At 44.5% G+C, this 20,814-nt stretch overlaps 1 protein-coding gene across 1 annotated transcript in view; it reads right to left on the minus strand.

Moving 5' to 3' along the window:
• The window catches only part of sdk2b (sidekick cell adhesion molecule 2b), a 454,891-nt gene extending 436,987 nt beyond the window's left edge, over positions 1-17,904 (minus strand). The window contains exon 1 of the mRNA XM_050059698.1: positions 17,072-17,904. Coding sequence (XP_049915655.1) covers positions 17,072-17,159 — 88 coding nt within the window. The 5' untranslated portion in view covers positions 17,160-17,904. The remainder of the gene's footprint in view (positions 1-17,071) is intronic.
• Between the last annotated feature and the right edge of the window lie 2,910 nt (positions 17,905-20,814).

Here is a 20,814-nt window from a genome sequence, read left to right on the forward strand (position 1 = left end):
AGTTACATAGGGGGTTCGTAATTTGGCCATAAAAAAACAATGTCCCTTGCCATTCCTTGAATTAGTCTGATGATGTTGGCTTTGGCCCTCACCGAAAGTTCTCAAATCCCATCACCTTTCCAGTAAGACATTTTCGTTGGCATCTTAGTATGAATGAAACTTCTTCTTCACCCTGGGATGTCTGTTTTCTTCGGTTTCACGCAAGCAACTTGATCGAATTTTCATCAACACGCCCATGCCAGGAGATTGTTCATGTCAGAAGCGTTCTCACCCTTCGCCTAAACCATACGGTGTATTGGTTTGGGCAAAGGATGGTGCCTGGGTAGAACGTGCAGAAGGCAGTCCGTGAGACAGATTACACTGTGGTCACATAACCAATTCGGAAATTTATCCCAACGCCAGGGCCACACTGCCTGCAAAGCACAGCGCGCCGAAATTCTCGCGCGAGCCGGAGCACCTCCGTTCACATCAGACGCGCATTTCTCCGCACCGGTCGACAAGCGATTCTGCTCCCTGCTGTTGTTTTTCCATCATGGGTAACTGCCCGGCTTGGCACATTCGCTCGCGGCTCGCGCAGAAAATAGACCAGATGCCGAAATGATCGCTGCAGGGCTGGCGGCGGAGCTGCGCGGCGCGGCCGGTGTGGATGACACAATCGGTTAACATGGGCGCCGAAAGGAAACTGGCTTCACTTCTCGGCGCTTCGAGGCTATTCAAGGCGCTTCCGCGGGCGGTGTGGCCCTGACATAAGCAACAAGGTCTCTTGCAGTTCCTTAAATCCGTCTAATGCTTTCAGTTTTGGCCCTTACCAACAAAAGTTTCCTGAATCTTGTCATCTCTCGAGTTAGACATTTTAGTTGCAGGTTTTTTTTTTTGTAAATGATACTTCGTCTTCATTATCAGATGTTTGTTATTTCCAGTGACCTGCACAATAGAAACATCATGAACATGCTCACTTGCTCACTGTGAATTCTCTGGACAATTATCTCCTCTATTCACACATCACAGCACACAACAGGAGATTGACCATGTCAGAAGCGTCCTCACCTACTGGAAATACCCCCTTTGGTTTAGGCGTGGGGTTGCGCCTAGGTAGAGCGTGCATGAGGCAGGATATGACATGGATTACTCTGTGGTCAGTAGCTGGTTTGTAATTTGGTCATGAACAACAGGGTCTCTTGCCGCTCCTCGACTTTGTATGATGAATTTTGACTTCGGCCCTGAATCTCGACTTCATCCCTGAATCTCGATAGCAACAAAAATGTCTGACTGGAGACCTTTCATCTTCATTCTTGGATGTTTGTTTTCATCCAGTTTGGCACGAGCCACATGATAGAAATTTCTTCAACAGGCCCTCCTGCCCACTGTGAATTCTACTGACAATTACCTGCTCTATTTACACACGGGCTCAGTCGGACATTACACAGACTTTGTACTAGGGAGCTGGCAGGGTAAAGTCTGTTTAATGTCCAATCCAACTGATCCGGACATTTGTGTTCTCACAGACAGCCCCCCAAGGTAATGTCTAAATAATTTCAGGTTTGCAGTGCGTGTTTGAAATGGGTTTCGGAGTCATAGATGAAGTGTGTACATCAATAAGCGGGTGATATCAGATCCTAGGTGTCTAAGCAGATAACAATAGCGTATCTGGATATGGTGAAGGACGAGCAGCTGGCTAAGAATTAATTTGAAGCCTCTCAGTCTTCAAGTGATAAAGATGTCTCACACTTCCAAAAGTTTCAAATGAAGCCTTTGATTAGCCTCCAGTTAATTGGCTATGCTAACATCACCCTCTGTCTTTTCCTTCTTCAACACTCCCTCCCTGTGTCGCTCTCATGCATAAGTAGACGTTTGTGAAGTACATCTGCTAACAAAAAGAAAAAATCAATTGAACTGTGCTTGGTATTTACATGGTGTTTGGCAGGAGTCAAAAGGGACTCTTCAAAAGCAATATCATAGGCGTCCATGATCAATGTGCAAATACCAGCAGAGAACATTCTCTTTTTAGAAGATGCGAGACGCGTTCTATTGAGGGAACACCACGCTTTAAATCTCTTGAGACTGGCCCTTGAGCGTCAAACAAGGACCAAATAAAAAAAAAGGGAAAATAAGAACATGTTTCAGAAATTTAAATGAGTGCAGTTTTCAAAGCAGCGCCAGGGAGCAGTCATTTATTGTATTGTTAAAAGAGGAGGAAATATTGGCCTCATGCAGTTGATGCACTAAAAAGACATCTCATTATTACATTCTCCCGTTTGTAGCTCTCAATCAGTGCAAAGTTCATTCTTCGGCTAATTATACAAAGACACAGAATGTCTACCAACTGCAGAGAAAGGGATGTATCATTTAGCATATCCTGCTTTAAAAGCTCCAAAAAGAAAGCCAGTAATTGCCAGTCATATGAAAAATTCAAACAGCGCCTCGTGTGCTGTCAACTCCCCTGACAAGTGCAAAAATGGAACTGGAAAATTGAGAGATCCACCTAGAATTCTCCTCACAGTATTCAACATATCGGACTCTGATGACCAGTCTCTTCCATTATGGCTAACATTCCTGTTCCAACTTAACTGTCATACTGCATTTCATTTAATGCTTCGTGTGCTTCCACTTCAACTATCATCGTCCTGCCCTTTATTTCTCTCCATCTTCAATCTATCTGCTGTTTATCTTTTATCTGCTGGGATTTGAAGAAAATCCATTTGTCAACGTCTTAACAGAGTCCAACAAATGGTGCGTCTAAACCCTGGTGTAGACTACACAACTTTTTTTTCATGATTCGCTTGTCCCAGACAATATTTTTTAAGATCTGAGACAACAACCCTCCAGACGACACAGAATCCGTGCTCATGCCTATCACAGTGGGTTTTCTAGTTCAAGCTGTTAGGGGACGCATCAAAAACTTATTGTGAGCTGTTTGATCTTATTGTAGCCGCATAAGATGCATTTGAGGTTGGAACACCTGGTGATGAGTGGTATCCAAAGGGAGCGCAACAGGAAACCTGGGGTACGGAGTGAGTCAAAAGACTTACATAAAGTCATTTTCTTTGGAGTCATATTTAATTATTTGAATTAAGGATGTCAACAATATTAATCAGTTAGCCGAGAAGAATATTTTTGACCGGTTACACAAATCATTAAGTTTGCTGTTCTTCAGTTTACAACACTGTGCACATTTGGCAACTGCTGCTACTAACACCGTCCTAGCCCAACAGTGTTGCTATGGAAATACTGTGCCCTCCCTCCAGCCATCCCCAGGGTTGCCCCAGTCAGTAAGTGGCTCAATTTTGAGCTGTGCAACCCCCTTTAGCATTGTTAAGTTGCCATTATTACCACTTTAAGCTCTGTTGGCACAGTTAGCTGCTAACTGTTAGCACTGTCAGCACAGCTAGTGGTGCTAACAGAGTTAACTAAAGGGGTTTTGTGGCTCAAATTGAAGCTGCTTACTCATGGAAGACCATCAGTAATCACCAAATGAGTGGCGCAGCTAGCTAGCTCACACCCAACCTAGGTGGCACGCAGTGCAGAGCGGCCAAAGCTAACGTTAGCTAACCAGTGGAGACCAGATGGCGGGTGGTGGGTTATATGTTTTTGCATGTTAACACAGCTGGCTGGCTGGCTGGCTGTCATCAAAGCCAACAAAAATAAAATAAAAGGCAACACATTAAAATTTGACCATCCTTAAATGGGTAGCACTTAAAATGCAGCACTAAAGCTAACTGAGTCAATTGAGCAGCAGACTAAATGTCAAGGGCTTTTGTATTTCTTGTACTTCTATTTGTATTTTGCTTTTTTTCCTTGTCTTTTCTTTTAAATTAAGTGGTTAGTTTCTGGTTAATGGCTGTCGGGCTATTGAAAGCAAAATTAGCTGAAACTGACATCCCTAATTTGAATATCACATTCATTTTCAACAGTCACAGATCTTTACATCTGGGCTAATCTTACATAATGCTCAGCATACACCACCTGAGATCTGTTGTCATTTGTGGACGTCCATGTCAACATTACAATAGTCTGGGACAAAATGTCTTGCAGAGTGACTCTCATAGAGTATTATTCCTGGATCCCTGTGCATGATCACGAACACATCACAGACCCTGTCCTTTGGACAGTAGGTAGGTTTTGTCATCAAATGCTGCCAATTGATAACAAGAGTGTGTAAACACGAAAGCTGGCAGATAAGAAGTATAGGTGGCTGCGGTGTAAAGGATTTTGCAGACATCACATTTGATGCGACTGCCTTACCTGGGGGATTAGAGAGAAAGCCTCCTGTATCAAAATGTTAAGGCGCCGCCTTGCATAAATACATTCAAATGCCATTAGATGGCTGAATCTAAAACATAGCCTCCGAAAAAAGAACGCCCATTCAAACCCAAATGAATAAACATACTCATTCCTTCCATAATGTGTGAGTAATACCTCCTAACAGCTAGGTTATCCTCTGAATGCATCTGGAAGCTGGAAGCAGAAAAAGTCTCATGTTCTAATAGTTCTCTTCATTCCGAGTTATTATTATGTAAAGCATAAAAATGTGTTCCCTCATCAAATCAAAGCACCCCACAAATCAAAGTTAAGGCAATTACAATCTTATTCCACCCTTTCAAATGGCAACAGCTGTTTCCCTTGGTCAAAATTGCAGCATAATTGCACACGGTAGCATATGGTTATGGCTGATTAATCCAACTGGGGGTGAAGGCCCCATTATTCCTGCGTGGGATGGGTAAATAGGGAGTGGATCCAAGTGCTGGATAGATGGGTAATGGGATGGCAAAAAAGGGAATGGGCCTTTGATGAGATGTCTGTTAAAGATGGCGTGATTGTCAGAATCGATCAGGCCCTCTACCATCCCCTATCTAAGCCATTAAATTGATTTGCTTGTCATCCTGCTTCTTCAAGAGAGAGTCATGCCAGTGGTATCAAGCTATGCAGAAAAGAGGAGCAGTTTGAATCCATTTTCATTCACAAAATATATGACTCTGGCCATTTAATTTAATGCCCCATCGTGAACTCCTTGAACTAGAGTCCCAGGGATTCGTCTTTTTGTTCATCCTGCACTGCAAGGAGATTGTTAAAACCCCAGGGGAGCTCAGTGTGCGGCAGGGACACGATGATAGCTGAAGGACTGCTTACTGGCCTATGGGCTTGGACTGGCCACTTGTACACAGACACAAGGGCTTTGTTTCAACATTGGGATGAAGGCGGTCACATTTAAGACTGGAGGTTTGAGGGGGTTTGATGTGGCACTTATCCATAGACTGTATATTACAAACATTAGAGGTCAGTCGGCACATCTCCAGTTTGGAGAGGTTCAGTGATGTTAAATTACTGTTTTTCTCAAAGGAGTCTGGTGGCTTTGACTAGAGCACAGATGAGGAACTATGCTGTTCCCTGTTGAAACGGGCTGTCTGACATAAAGGTAAAGCCATGAAAATACTCTCAACATAGCATTCACTTGTATAGATTTCTTGCTGACGCCCTTCCACAGCAGTACATTACTCGGCTTCGGTGAAAGACTCCAAACTTCTTTACCAAACTGGGGTCATTCCGATTGCCATCTACTTGAAGTAATACACTGGCAATGGATAAGTACCCCATACAACCCCACTTAAAAATATTCAAACCATGCCTTAAACTTACCGTATTCTGATGAATGTTTAAGGGGGGATGTGTTCCCTGCATCTACCCCCTGCAAAATCTACATCCATGGACAGATGCACATCGACAAGCACACACCCACTTAAATATGCATACAAATTCAAAGTCCACCTGCACACCCGCATGCACACACACACATACACACACTCACACCAACACCTCCCCCAGGGAACAGCAATTACAGGGTTCAGAGGTGGTTTCCCAAGCCCCCAGCCAATCTGAGTGCATTTCTATTATAAACACACAAGGATCCGCATGAGTGAGTCAGGTTTGGGGGCCTCCTGAAGCTAGTGTCACTCTAAAGGTCCACGCTCATTTCCATCTAGCCGGATGAGGGATGATGCTGGTAAACAAGCCTTGACTCCGGCTCCCCCCTGCCTGTCCCCGCATGCATAATGGCCCTCTTAAAGAGCGAGAGAAAAGTTCAAGTCCATAATCACATCCGCACCTCTGCCTTATTATTTTTAGGGGTCATTTTGGGCCCTCACTTTGAAGGACATGTGCAGGAGCGAATCACGCTCACAACTCGGCACCGTGCAGCGGAATCTGATGTGAGTGGTGTTAAAGTGCGGGAGGCCTCCAGGTGCTAATTTGGGAGTGCAGAACCGTGGGTTGGCTTGGCTCAGCAGATATGGAAACACGGGATACGCTTTCACCGCAGCCATATTAAAATAAGATGGAATGCCCTACTGTAAATCCTTCAATCCATTCTCAGAGCGGAAACCGTGTTCAGGTCAAAGCTCTATTGTCGCGACTCACACATAGCAGATTGAAAGCAGCAGCAGCAGCTTCAAAAGAACAACGCTGTAGTGCTCTCGCTGAAAAGCCAAGTACAATACACATGTAAGCTATCAGTGTTCTCCTTACTGTTCATCAAAGGTTAAATACTACCACCTGTACATGAAGGTGCACAGCTGAGCCTTTACAAACACATTCTTCAAACCACCTCCGTAAACACAAGACCTACTGTACATGGAAATATGCATTCATAAACACAAGCTACAGAAAGAGCAATAATTCCTCTGCTAGTAATCCGGCTTGCCTTAGTGCATAGCATAATGATCAAAGGAGCTGTTTCAGACTATGTCAGAGAAAAAAGACAATCAACAGTATAATCCACTTCAGTCAGAGCCCCAATTAGGATACATGGCTGAACAATGACAATCAAGCCGCCACTACAAAAGCCAGAAGGGAGACAAGTCTGTTTTTATTGACAGGAACTCGTAATTGTTTTGAGTCCAACAGGTCGTTTTACACTGACCTCCTGTCCATCTGAGGGTATGGTGGGAACTCCCAGCTGGCCGGGGTGGCCTCTTTTCCCAGTCCATCCAGTAGTGTGAACACAACCTCAATTAATAACCATGCAGAGACAAACGGGACAGCCCTGGCAAATACTAACCAGACTCCTTTGTGCCATGTTCCAGACAGCGGGCAAGATGGCAAGGGCTTATAAAGAGACTATTTGTGAATAAGGCTGCTACATCTTCGCCTCAGCCCAACAGTTCTTGTTCTGGTCAAAGTGTCTGGGCAGCATGGCGCTTAGAACAGAGAAGAAAGATCCTAAATCTTTCTCTTTTCAATCCAATAGTCATTTTTGGGGGGGGGTTTACATAACTGGAGTTTGAAAGAGCAGGACTGGCTGGAATTTTTTGGATTAAAGTTCTTAGAATGTGCTCAATGAGATGAGAGAGAGAAATGAAAAGTGGCTGGCATGCCAATGAGGGAATTTGGAGGCAAATGCGGTCACTGAACAGATAGCTGTGAAATGGCGTCGATTATGCCGCGCCATTGTCACCTCGAAGTACCCTCTGAGGAGCGAGACGTTCCTGGTGGCACCATTGTTTTATGTCATCTCGCCCAAGTTAGTCTGACCTTATTTTTGCCTGCTACATTAAAGTATTTCAGGGTTTTTGAGTTTCACAGATATGCAATCTCTAGAGAAACTGAAAAAGGTGATAAGATATGAAGCAAAACAAAGGTAGGGAGCATCCAGGGGCATTTTCACATCCCACGGACAATCACTCACATAATTCACTTTAGGCTGAGCAAATAAAATGCTGCACTGTCGCCTTCAAACATGACAAGAGTAATAATGCGCATTGATGTTTGCTATGAACTTAAAAGCAGGTTTGATGTTGGAGCCACAAAATCCAAAGTCCAACCAGAAGGCATTCATATCTTTAACGTTAACTTTTGAATTAGTTAAAGGGAATGTTTTTAAGCCTTTCATGCTTGCCTGTATTGGTGGGGGTTTGGTAGAGCATGTTGCTTCAGGTATCTCTGAGGTATGAAATACAGTCCAGGATGTCCAGTTTGAAAAACAGAGCCATGAATTTAAAGGCTTCTTAGCGGTTTATTATATACAAGAAATTACAACTAGACAGTTATCAAGGTGGGGACAACTTTTTTTGCTGGATAACCCTGAGTTTTTTTGACACTCACTAAAATGGCCTCATTCAAATGAAGGAGAGGGCTACCGTTTAGATGCAGTAGGGTTGGGTACTGAATTTGGTACTCTTCAGGGTACAGACCAAATTACGTCAGTACAGCTGAGTATTGATTCTCGTTTTATCAGTTGGAGCCAAATTTTGGCACCTGGGAGCCATCTAGGTGAGAACACCAGGTTCAGACAGAGGCAGAAGCACCACGAAGCCCTGCACAGCGTCAACCAGACCCCACGTCTAGTTGAGACTTGTGTTTATTTGTCAAAATTTGTAGCCACACCCGGCTAGTGAAGGAGGCTCTGCGGTTAATTGGGAATTGGCTTTTAATTGATGTTTTTACAGTAGCCTGGTATCACTGCTGTTTTTGATTGTGTTTTTGAAATTACATAATTATTCCACATAATTATCAGTTGTGTCTAAACAGAGAACAAGAGAGACAAGCACACACACACACACACACACACACACACACAACGGGCACAAGCAGACAGACAGAGGGAGAAAGCAAGACTACGTCACCCTGCAGCTTCTTCAAATATCACATTTTGTTACAACAGAAAGTGTAAAGTATCGATAAAACTGTACAGCTGGGTACAGGAACTAGGTTACGTTCAAATGTGAGTGGCACCCCAAGGCGCAGGGCTTAAGTCAAGGTGCTTTCACACGCGCCCTGTTTGGTTTGGTTCAATCAAACTAAAGTTCGTTTGCCCCTTAAGTGCGGTTCGTTTGGGCAGGTGTGAACACAGCAATCACACTCAGGTGTGCACCAAAACAACCGGACTGAGACCTTCTTGAAGAGGTGGTCTCAGTCCGGTTACAAACGACCTCTGGTGCGGTTTATTTGTGGTGAGAACGTGTTGCGACCTGGATGTGAACCAACTGCAGTCACATGACACATTGTTTGGGTTAAACATGAGCATGTTACAGTCCTGGAGGATTATTAATGTGCACCTCCTCCTGTACTGCCTTAATATGCACATTCAGCACATCCAATGCATCAAAACATTGTTTTCTAGTTGGAGCCGCGCCTCGTTTTCAAACTGTATGGTTTGACTAAAATGAACAATGACAGCAATATAGTCCACGATGAGCAGCGCTAAAATCAACCTGCGTAGTTGTCCCTCCATTGTGACATTAGAAAGTGTCACATTTATCTTGCAAGTGTACTCTTCTTCAACGTTTGCTTTACTTCCTGGATTTTTCCCACATGGAAATTCTGACCAATCAAGAGCAGCTTTCTCACACAGGGCATTTGATCTGGTCCGCTTGTAAATGCTGCCGTGAGAACACTAACCGACTCTAGGCAATTATACAACTTTGTAACACAATTAGTACCTGATTCGGACCAAGTCAAGACAACTCTAGGTCTGAGAGCAGCCTCAGTCTCAATGTGACCTTAAGCTCATGCTCTGGCAGCAGGGTCAAAGCCACGCATGAGGTCATCAAAGGGAAGTTTGTGTATTTGCCTGTTTACATTTACAGTGAGTTCAAAGCAGGTAGCTTTTATCCCGGCTGAATTTCTACAGGCATTTTAACAAGGTGGTTTTCTGGTACCTTAAATATGAGGGATTATCCAACATAATCAGATGACTTGGATAATGTCAAGCAGCATACTAAATGCAGGGAAATCAGACTGACTTTGGCAGGATGTTACAGCATAGATTAAACCCTGACAAAGCTGCAGACAAAGATGCTTGACACATATTCGCACGTCTCTAGCTATACTTCCCACCTTTCCCTCCTCGCACATTTACATGGCTGCACAAAAACAGGCGTTTTCACACAGTGAAAATGGGGACACAGCGGGCCCCGACAGAAGTGGCTGAGGCTCTAAAGATGCAATGCTGACACTGTCTTGTCACATATATGCGTATTAATAATGAACAAAGGAGTCTTTTATGCAAATAGAAATGATGCTGCCATCCATGCACAGTAGTGCACACTTAAAGTTCTTTTCTGGTGGTTTTCCGGGGGTCTTTCAACACAGCTGTCAGAATAATAATAGAATCTACCTATAGTACTAACAAGCAGAGCGTACTGACGATTGTAGGTATACATTCCTATTACTGTATTGTGGGAGGCAGGACTGTAACACCAGGAGAGGGAGTGTGAAAAGTGCTAATCTGTGTTTATGGCCATCAATAGGCTAGAAGGTTACTGATGGGTCTTTGACACTCATTCATAGGTTTCACCTTTGGCCACAGCCGGACTAAATAGACACGATACAGCAGCAGTGTGGTTAAAGAGCATATAAAAGGAATCTATGTGTTCATGTGTATGTATATTTGTGTATCTATAGAAGAATGTCACTGAAGGTCTGTCAGCATGTCAACATTTTCCACCTTTTCCTTCTCTCGATTACATAATGATGCCACTGTCAAGTGTGATAAGTCCTATAGTCTATGCAGAGGAGCAGTGCTGTATATTGGCAAGAATCTGGCAATGCGATAAGAATCATGATACAGGGGTTACAATTAAATATTGCCATATGACCCTTTATGACCTGCCTGGTTCATAGATCCATGTTTTTTGTGTTTACGCTAGCAATATATATGTTACCAAATAGGGACTGTAACCTCCAGGGCTGAAAAATGAAGGCAACATGCAAGTGCCAAAAACTGCATTTCCTGTAATGTCCACTTGAGGCTGGCTCCAAGAGCAAGTCAGCCCCCATAGACCCCTATGTTAAAATACCCAACTTCACAGCAGAAATAAACATGTGTGCAGGCTGGTGCAAAAAACGGTTTGGTCTCTAAAGCTAATTTTGACATTCGTGACAACCATACAGCGGGGTGAATTTACAAAAGTTGCCTGTTCAAAGTTTGTTAAGAATTCAAGTTACGCATAATTAAGGGTGCGACTTTAGTTCCCTAAACAACAAAGATGGCAACAGCCAAAATGCAGACCTCGAGGCTTCAAAAAGTGAGCCAACAAACCAATGGGTGACAAAATGTTGGCTACATCCATTTCACATCCATCCATTTTTTATCCAGTCTATGGTTGTTACTCTGAAGTGGAAGTCAAGTGGCTGATAAATCTTTGCATTTAAATTACTTATTAAAAATTTAAACAGTGTTTTAGAGAATCAATACAGTTTCACAAAACATTAAATCCTGACACTCCAAAGTATTATGGATACTCCTGCATGCTGTGATTAGCTAGTGCTTGTAACATTGACGCATCAAGGTTGGATGAGGTTGGGATAAGGGCAAAGAGGTCGTGCAGGGGCTGGTACTAGCCGATCTCAGATAATCTCTGAGATTTAAGTGGTAAATGTGCAAGAAAAAACTCGTAAATGTGCTGCCAAACAGCCAGGTGACATGCTATAAAGAGCAGCAGCAGTAAGAAGTGATGGGTGAATGGGGCAATGGTTATCTTTATGACTGTGGCGTATTTATTATGAATACAGTCCATCTGATGCTGAGCCAGTATCTCACTATCACTATCCTCATTTATATTTTAAGAAGCTACAAATTATATTCAGCCACAAATAAGCCTGAAAGACTGGAAATCAGAACAGAAGTACAGAGTTGTTGCATAGAGATGATACACTGTCTCATCTAGTTGCATTGGTGTGAACCGGCAGGTTTTTAGAACGTTGTAGAACGACGCATTGAAAGCAGTTGCAGGGTTCGACAGTGCGACTAAAAATAGGTGTGTGCGAACTGTAAAAAATATTTAGGGGCACATGTGCGCATAAAAAAAATCAGCCGAAGCAGCCTATATTTTTGTCAATAAAAAAATGTGATAATCTCACAGCAAATGTTGGAGGAACTCCAGCCGCCTTCCCTCTTCCCTCTTCCCTGTGTGACACGGTTATGGGCGGTTTTCCAAGCCACTGTCTGCACAATGAATATAAGTCCAGTGTTTCCGCTACATTCATTTAGCAGCAGCGTGTCCGGTGACGGACAGAGTAAAATGTCGGCAGTGTGGCGATAAACAGTAACGGCGAATCCCGCTGGTTGTGGGTTGAATGGGGGTCACAGACACGGAAAGGAATACGTATTCCTGTCAAATACGGCGGCGCATTATAACGGCTTACCGGCGAAGAAGTCCGGCTCCAGGTGAATAACTTGTTGTCATGACTGCCCAAAAGTACCTGAACAGCTGAGCCATGGCGGCACACAGTATGTGGCGTATCAGAGGAGAAACTTTAGGGACTGTTCGTTACTTATGAAGGGACTTGTCAGGGGAGGAGGGTGGCTGGTTGATTTTTATTTCATTTATTTATTTTATTTTGATCCCCCCTATGTTAATCACTGATTGATGCTGTTTTTGAAGTATGAATAAGTCAATAAGTAATTTATTCCATTGAAACATCATTGATGTATTATAGAAAAGTGACTTATCTTTTTATAAATGACAAAAGGCACATCTGCCTCATTTTCGCTGTGGTATCCTGACACTACTCAGAACCATGATACTTTCACTGGTATTGTACCATGGGTCCCAATTGAGGGATGTCTCTCACCCCCCATATTGGCTTATGTGGGACTCAAACCCCAGTTTCCTGTGTCTGACCCATTCACCTACCAGATCTTACTCCCTCCGTGGACTCTGTCGCTCTTTATACTGTGTCACCTGACTTTCTGGCGGGACATTTGTGAGTGGTGAGTACTAGTCCTAGCCATGACTTCCTTGCCCTAATCCTAACCACTTCAGACCTCAACATGCCAACGAGACAAGTACAAGCCAATCACAGCACAAAGTGGGATCCTTAATGATGCATCATAGGGATTAGTGTGAATACTCCAATAGCTGCAATGTGAATACTCCAATAGCTGCAATGTGACTATTCCAATAGCTGCAATGTGAATACTCCAATATCTGCAGTGTGACTATTCTCATCTGAGTGCAAAGGACACTCAGATTTTAATGTGTAGCCATTAGCTCTCCCTCTAATTCTAGATTTCAGAGCACGTTTGTAGAAATTTAAGAACACTGACAGAGTCCCACTTAGAAACACTCTTGACTTCTTCGATTGACTGGAACTGGAAAATGGGGCCAGGATCAATGAAAACAGCCCCACTTGCAAGAGCTCTGGAAGTGCTTTCTAAAGAGGAAAAAACAAAAGGTCTCTCAGTTACGCCTCTCTCTCTCTCTCTCTCTCTCTCTCTCTCTCTCTCTCTCTCTCTCTCTCTCTCCCTCTCCCTCTCCCTCTCTCTGACTTGCCACTACCACAGACCTTGGGTGGGAAGTTTTGTTTTTTTGAACGTAGCACAGTGAAACTCCAGACATCCCTCTGAGAAATCTATCGCTGGACTCTGACCATGAGTTTTCTCACCAGCCCTGAATACTAAAAGCGATATGTTGTGACCTTTTGCCAAAGTGCTGGCTGCAGGGATCTAGGACAGTCTCATCTTTTTCCTCTTTTTTTATTTTTTGCAAATCATTTCACAGGGCCCAGCTGCTACAAGGAAACCGAGATCCCCAGTCTGTCAATTAAGATGAGTGACAAATCAGGGCATTTGTAGTCTGGAGACATTCTCTCAACCCCACTGTCTCCACATATCACTCACACTACAGTCTCAATCGCTTTCTTTTTCTGCGGCTCACTTCAGCTTTAGCCAAATCCATCACGTCACTTTCAAATAATCCTAAAAAGAACACTTGTACCTGCTGCTTCATAAAAGAGTGACTCATATCAAAGACCAAAAGTGGCTTTGATCAATAATCTTGATTTTAGGTCTCCCTTCATCTAAAAACAGTGCTTTGGGCGTCTGCTGTCTGTGTTGTACCACCATGGGATTGGAGATTGGCTTCTAAGGCTCTCAAGTATACACAAACACAACCCACACTCAAACACAACATCTTGATGGCACAAGTGTCTGACCGTTCAGTGCAGAAGAGCCATGTAAAGGAAACAATAGATAAAAGTACTGGAATCAGATAATATTTCCACATGCAGCTGCAGCTTCCACCTCTTCATCTAAAAGCCATCGACTAGCTCGCTGAAATTTTCCACCACACGTCTATGATTATGTGTCCTACTTTGTCGCCTGTGATAAGAACGCATCCAATTTTACTTCCTTCTGAAGCAGTCAAGAGGTGCTCCCAAACATTTCATTCCAGCCACACAATTTCAATCCAATCTTCTAACAGATTTAAAATGGAGATGACATCCTTGACTTCTATTACTGTGTCAAGGTCCAATACTGTAAGCTAAAAACAGACTGCCGCTCCAAACACGCTGTGCATCCTTGCCAAACAACAGCATGAAATTCCCTCTGCCAGCAGCGTCCCGGCAGCTCCCCCACACCACATTCTGTCATAGCCATCCTTATGGATGTTAATCTGAGTGCCACGCCTCTGACAGAATGAAGTCCTCAGCTCCCTCTAAAGCTCCTAAAGTCGAGCTGTAGCCAGTCAGGCTAATCTGCAGACGTTGAGTGATGCAGAAGTATGTATGCCAAACATGACATTCCAATAGAGTCCTCCCCCGCTGCTCCGAGCTCCAAAATAGACGTGTTAGAAATGACAAAAACCAGCAGGCGAGCCCAGCATTGTCTCGGCGTGACCTCAGTAAATGAATGGAAGTGAACAGTGGGACAGACCAGACAGCTCCTATAACTGTCACTTTAAACAAAATTTCCAGGGTGAAGTCGGAGCTGGGAGGACGGCCTGTTTCTTTTCTTTTTTTTTTTTTGCATGATATGAAGATGAGTGCGCGTACTGTATGTCAGCAACCAAAAATAGGGCGCAAGTGCTGCAAGGCCTTCGTTTGAAATGCAGAACCATTTTAGATAAACACATCAAAACTGACAGACCAAGTGTAAATTAGCCATCATTCCCGTACTGAAGTATATTTATTAACACTGCTGCTTTCTTCTCCCCCCTTGCTGCTCACAGTGATGATAAATGACAATATAGAAAACACGAGAACTGAAGATAATCTGTCGCCGCTCAGCAAGCCTTAAAGCGAGACTTCATAGCACTTTGGTCCGACGAAGGCCGTTCTCCTCTCGTTAAAAAGCAGTTCCAGTAGACTGGTCATTAAAATGTGGCAAGCAGTGGCTGACATGTCCATCCAGAGGCATACTACTCGCCTCATCATGTTCTTTAATCATTGCATGGAAAGAGAGCAGCCCACACTGGGGTCACTTTCAACGAGCCGCACTCCCGAACAGCCTGAGTGTCCGTTCGGGATGCAATTAGAGTCCAATTAAATCCTACATTTTTTGACCCACGGAGCAACTATGTAATGAAATCTGAGGGCCACTGCTGGAAAGACTGAGCCAAGAGAGAGTGGCAGTCGAGGCCGTCTCCCCAGGCCACCACTGTAAATAATGCGTTCTTATTTAACTTACTTGGTTAAATAAGCATCAAGAGGGGAAAGAGAGAGAACGGCGGGAACAGGCATGCAGGATCAGATACAGACAGAAGGGAGAGATACAGTTATACAGAAAGAGGAAGCAACGATGTCAAGACTCTTAATCCCCAGGACACACCAGTTATCAATCTCTTGTAAATGTCAGGCACTAGGATATGCCCTCATGAATGATGGATATCTGCCTTGTTTGTTTTGGATTTTTTTTTTTTTCATCTTCTCTACATTGTGTTATTGAGTGAGCGCCACCGAGGGCTTAGAGTCTATCTTGAGAGGTAATACTCCCTCCTTACAGTGGCAGCGATACCTGAATCCCAATTACCCCAGTGGAGAGTGTGCAGCAGAGGAAAGCAAAGAGCAAGAGTGGCTCTTTTTTCTTTCATTCGTGTTGCCGTGCAAGTGTCCACTTTGCAACTCTCTGTGATAAAGGCTGTAAGATCACAGGGAGAGTGCAAACTTCGGTCTACGTCACCATGCCTTTGTTATACGGACTGTGGTAGCAATTAAGACCCCAGACCCCATGCTGGTCTACATGTACAGTAAAAACTCAAAGTGAATGAGCTCAATAGTCGTCCGTTCCCCAAAGTAACCGGCTCACAAAAATAAACTGTCACTAATGATATTATCACTTTGGAACAAATAGTCTACTGTGCAAATATCTAATAAAATCTAACACTCTTCAGGGACACCATGGTTGGGTGAAATAAAAAAAGAAGGCCTGGGGTGACAGTAGACTCTCTGCTGTGCACCAGAGACACACTCAAGTCTCCACAGGAATATTACAGGGATCTTGTGGGATTATCGCGCTGAGAATACCAGTTGTGCTCCAACTAAAGCAAACAACTCATGGAAAATAAATAAATAAATAATAAAAAGAAGAAGAAAGAATCACAGCTACTGATTCCAGTGCCTGCAAACTGCCACACTTGGCTGTTGCTCCCCTCCTGCTCTGGGGAAACAGGCTGCATAATTCTCAGAGAACCAATTAATTTTCAACATTTAATGCTCTACGGGCGTGCACGCGCTGGCATTAATCGCCGCATATCAATATGTATCTGTTTATTTACGGCCGCGCGAAGTTTAATTTCAGAGGGAGAGGCTTGATTAATTAATTAGTGCTTATTAATCAGATTACCATTTTTTCCAAGCAGCTGTGCTTCTAATGACATATTCATTGCATATGTTCAAACTGGAATATTCAGCTCGCTAAACATCAGCACAGCTGGAGAGCAAACACCGCATCACACACACTGGCCCACGTTTATCACATCAGATCTGCTGCACACACTCAATGTGAACTTTAGGTGAAGTTCAGGGTTAGGGGAGCACGTGGGGGGAAAAGTCCCACTGACATGTTTAATCAAGGGAATAACAGCAGCCAGGGTTTTGCCAATGTGTGTCACTAGCCTGCAATTAACATCGCCAGAGTGTCACAGTGATGTGGAGCCTAATGAGGAAATTAGAGGCTACGTGCAAAAGGCGAAGCGTTGCTGAACACACCACAGATCCGATAACACCAGGACGGAAACCACATCCAGCACAGCAGGGGCAGCTACAGACACTAATGGGCCCTGTGTGTGTGTGTGTGTGTGTGTGTGTGTGTGTGTGTGTGTGTGTGATGACTAATAGGCACCGTGTCCCCTCTTACCTTGAGCTTGCGTGGAGTGGATGAGTAAGGAAAAAAATAAAATCCATGTGGCGCGCCACATCGATCTGCTCCAGGAGTCCTCAAACATTGTCCCAACACTGGCCAGACTGGACAACAAGTGCCCCGGTGAGCTGGAAGCGTGCTACTGTGTCCGAGTTACCGGCGTGGTGCTGCTGTTGCCCGCCTGCTGTCGGGTCTCTGTGGATGAGGGGGACGCTGGCGCCAGTCGAGCCGGGCAGAGCGCACCGATGTTGGGAGCGCAAAAGCCGCTGCTGCTGCTGCAGCCTGTCGCCACCGGAGAAATTCGGTCAAACACAGTGTGTGTTGTACAGTTTCAATCTGCTCTAGTTCCACAGATAGAGTAAGGATGGCGAGATATTTTCCTGTGAAGCAGCCTGAGTTGGTTTCTTTGAAGTACTGGATGCAACTCAGTCAGATGAATCCAGGTTAAGTCCAAATACAGTCCATTCCTCGCTGCACCTGTAAGAAGGCAGGCTGCACCTCATACTTTCTCATCCACACTTCTCACCTCTTAGAGATGCTGTTTGCTTCTTTCCCTGCCTCTCTTTTTAAACTTCACCCTCGCAGTCCGCGACCCGAGTGGTTAGTTTTCCCCCCCAAAAAAGCAGCGGACCGACTTTTTCCTCGGAATCCTGCCCACGGCGCGCTGTCAAGGTCGGCAATTCAGTTTGACAGGAGCACTGAGAAGAAGTTGAGCAGCTCGGAGAGCAGAGAATGAGGCCAGCGGGGGGAGAAACTTGCACGCAGTCACGCTGTCATGGTCGGAGCCTGCCGCGGAGGAGAGCCCGGCTGCCGGTGGTGTGCGTCGGATGAGGACGAGTCCCGGGTTCTTTATGAGGAAACGTTTGGATGTGATGGTGCTGGCAGTAGCGCGGCGCAGCGCAGGTTGCCACCATGCGGCCAGGCGCAAAAACGCACTCCTCCGTCACACTACAAGCCAAGCACAGAGGGGCTTCCAGGAGAGGATTTTATTGCTTTCCACACCACACAAAGGTGGAATGAATATAGCCCTTTGTTAAAATGATTTAAGGGAACACGTGCTCTGCTTGTGTTGCCAGGGTTTGGAGTGGAGTGGTGCGCCTGAGGAGAAGTCATTGTAATATTTCTATGGAGATATACAATGTGTCTGAGTTTATTGACCTTATAGTATTTTTTATCCTCCATTGCATCATTACAGGGATTTATATTTTGGCTGCATTTTAATATATTCAGCGACTGTGAGAGTTAGTGCAGCGCCCCTCTGAGCAGGGGCGTACGTTTGGTTTCAATACTGGGGGGGGCACATATGGAATGGGCAGTTTGGGGTCCTCCCCCAGTACATTTTGAGCTGCAAACACTTCATATACTGCATGCTGGTGAATATTTATGCACCGATTTGTAGGTCTGTACCCAACTCAGAATGCCAGTTGAATCAAATTTGGTGTTTCAATACAAATATTCAACTATTTCTGCTCTCAGGTGGCGCTGCTCTGTGAGCGACCCACACTGTGTTGCTGCTGCTTTATGCTCTCTTGAATTTTACCCCTGGACAGAATCGTTAAAAAAATTAATTTGTGCCAACCTCGATTAAGATTTTAAATAAAGTTTTAATAGGGTTCAGGGTGTTATTGACACTTACATAATATGGTTAACAAGCTAACTATGCTAATATGCAACAACAAAAGCCTGAGGCCAAATGGTTTGAAGTTGCTGTGAGCCTTACAGAGCCTCACAGAGCACAACCTCTCTTCATCCATGAAGTTGCCTGTGTGTGTGCAGCTGCCAGTATACAAGGAACAGTAGCACAGTATTTTGCTACGTTTGCGAGCTAGCAGTTCATCCGTGCTAGAAAGCCAGCCAACATTAGCTACATTAGCCAGCTAAAAACAACATTAATACAATTCACACGTTACTGTTTCCTCTGTGTGTGTTTTTAGCACCAGTAAATTAATGCTATGGGGCACTGTATTCAATGGATTTACTGTTTATCAGACCACAAATGAGACAATAATTAGCTAGCGCACCCCACTGTCCTTCCGTTTTAATCTCTGCTGCTCAGAGATGATTCTCCCGCAGGACTGCAGACGGCGGCTTCGGACACAGACCCTCAGTCAGCACCTGCAGCTGTTCGAATCCAGCTAGCACGAACCCCAGCGGTAAGTGAAAGACAGTCTCCAGGCTGCCACTGCAAATTTATACAACAGAAACACAGCATGTGTGGACTCTGTGTTGTTAGCTCAGCCCATAGGGACTTCGCATGGGAACCTGAGAGTCATAAGCTCAAGTCCTCATATGGACCAAGTACTGGACTGGTAGCTGGAGAGGTGCCAGTTTCCCCCTTGAGCAAGGCACTGAACCCTCAACTGCTCAGGGTGCCTGACCAAGGCAGCCCCCTCACTTTGACATCTCTCCATTTAATGCATGTTGGTCCTGTTTGTGCATGTGTGTGTATTTCGGGCCTGTGTGTATATGACAGCAGAGAGGAAAAATGAATTTCCCCTCAGGGATTAGAAAAGTATGTCTTCTTCTTGTGTTTATATGCATGTTTGAAATCTGTAAAAGAAGTTAATGCTCAGATGTAGTACGGGATCTCGTTCTCAGTCTCCGACCATAATTGTTTTTGTAAGGCAGTACAGGAATGAGTGCATGCGAAATACACTGAGCCTTACAGGGCAAAGCCTCTCTACCTGCAGGCAGCTGCCTCTGTGTGCACAGCTGCCTGTACCTAGGAGCAGCGTGAAAGTAAGGAGTGTTCAGTCACAGCAAAATATGGGAACCAAAACGTTCCCAGAGGTACACTGCACACTAAGTGGCTGAAAAATAAAAAGACTGTTTGACTCAAAGCAGTGTCAGTCAGCTGAGGAGTCTCTGATTGATTATTTAAATCTCAGACTTGCAGGAGGAGGCAGCTCCACCAATTTGTGCCTTTTCTGCATCAATTTTATGATGGAAATCTCTCTGATGTCGTCAAAATAAAAGTCTTTTGCTACTTTCATGTTTTTATTGAGGGGGGACAAATGCACATGTGCTAAATATTGAAGGGGAGGCACCCACCTAAAATCTACGCCTGTGCTTCTAAGCATGGTAGTGTTGTTCTTTTCTTCTTTCATTTTTTTAGTCGAGGCTGTGGAGTGTAATTCCCCTCGCTGCTTGAGGTGCATGACATGAACAGAAAAAGACACGAATGGCTGTGCGAAGTCTTTACACAGCCAGGACTGAAGCTGCTGCATGTTATCTTGTCTGTGCTGGAGAGGAAGGAGGACAAGGAGAAGGAGAGGGTGAGAAATGAATGAGTGGAGGACAGATGGAGGAAGAGCAGAGCAGAGAGAAAAAGGAGGAGGAGGAGGAGGGGGGTGATAGAGAGTGACTGAGCAAATGCTGTTTCCAAAATGACAGTATCAGTAAAGTGTTGGCTGAGGGAGAGAATGAGAGAGCATGACAGAGCAAATGTTCCTGTCTTGAAAATGACAGTGCCTTGCCAGGAGAAAGCAGGAGTGCTTAATGTTTGTAATGTTTTTTTGCGAATGGCGAGTCCCATCGAAGCCACCACAGGGCAGCGGGGAAATAATGCACCATGGTAATAGCTTCTGTTGTTTCTCAGCATGATTTCCAGGCTCCTGTTGGCTCTCTCCCTCTCATCCAAAAATGTGATACCTTGCACAAAAGTTAATAACAGGAGAGTTAACATCAGGAAAACCAAGACGGAGTGCTTCCTCGGCCACCCCCAGGGCTGCTCAGGGACC

The sequence above is a fragment of the Epinephelus moara genome, chromosome 13 (assembly GCF_006386435.1).
Source record: "Epinephelus moara isolate mb chromosome 13, YSFRI_EMoa_1.0, whole genome shotgun sequence".
NCBI lineage: Eukaryota > Metazoa > Chordata > Actinopteri > Perciformes > Serranidae > Epinephelus > Epinephelus moara.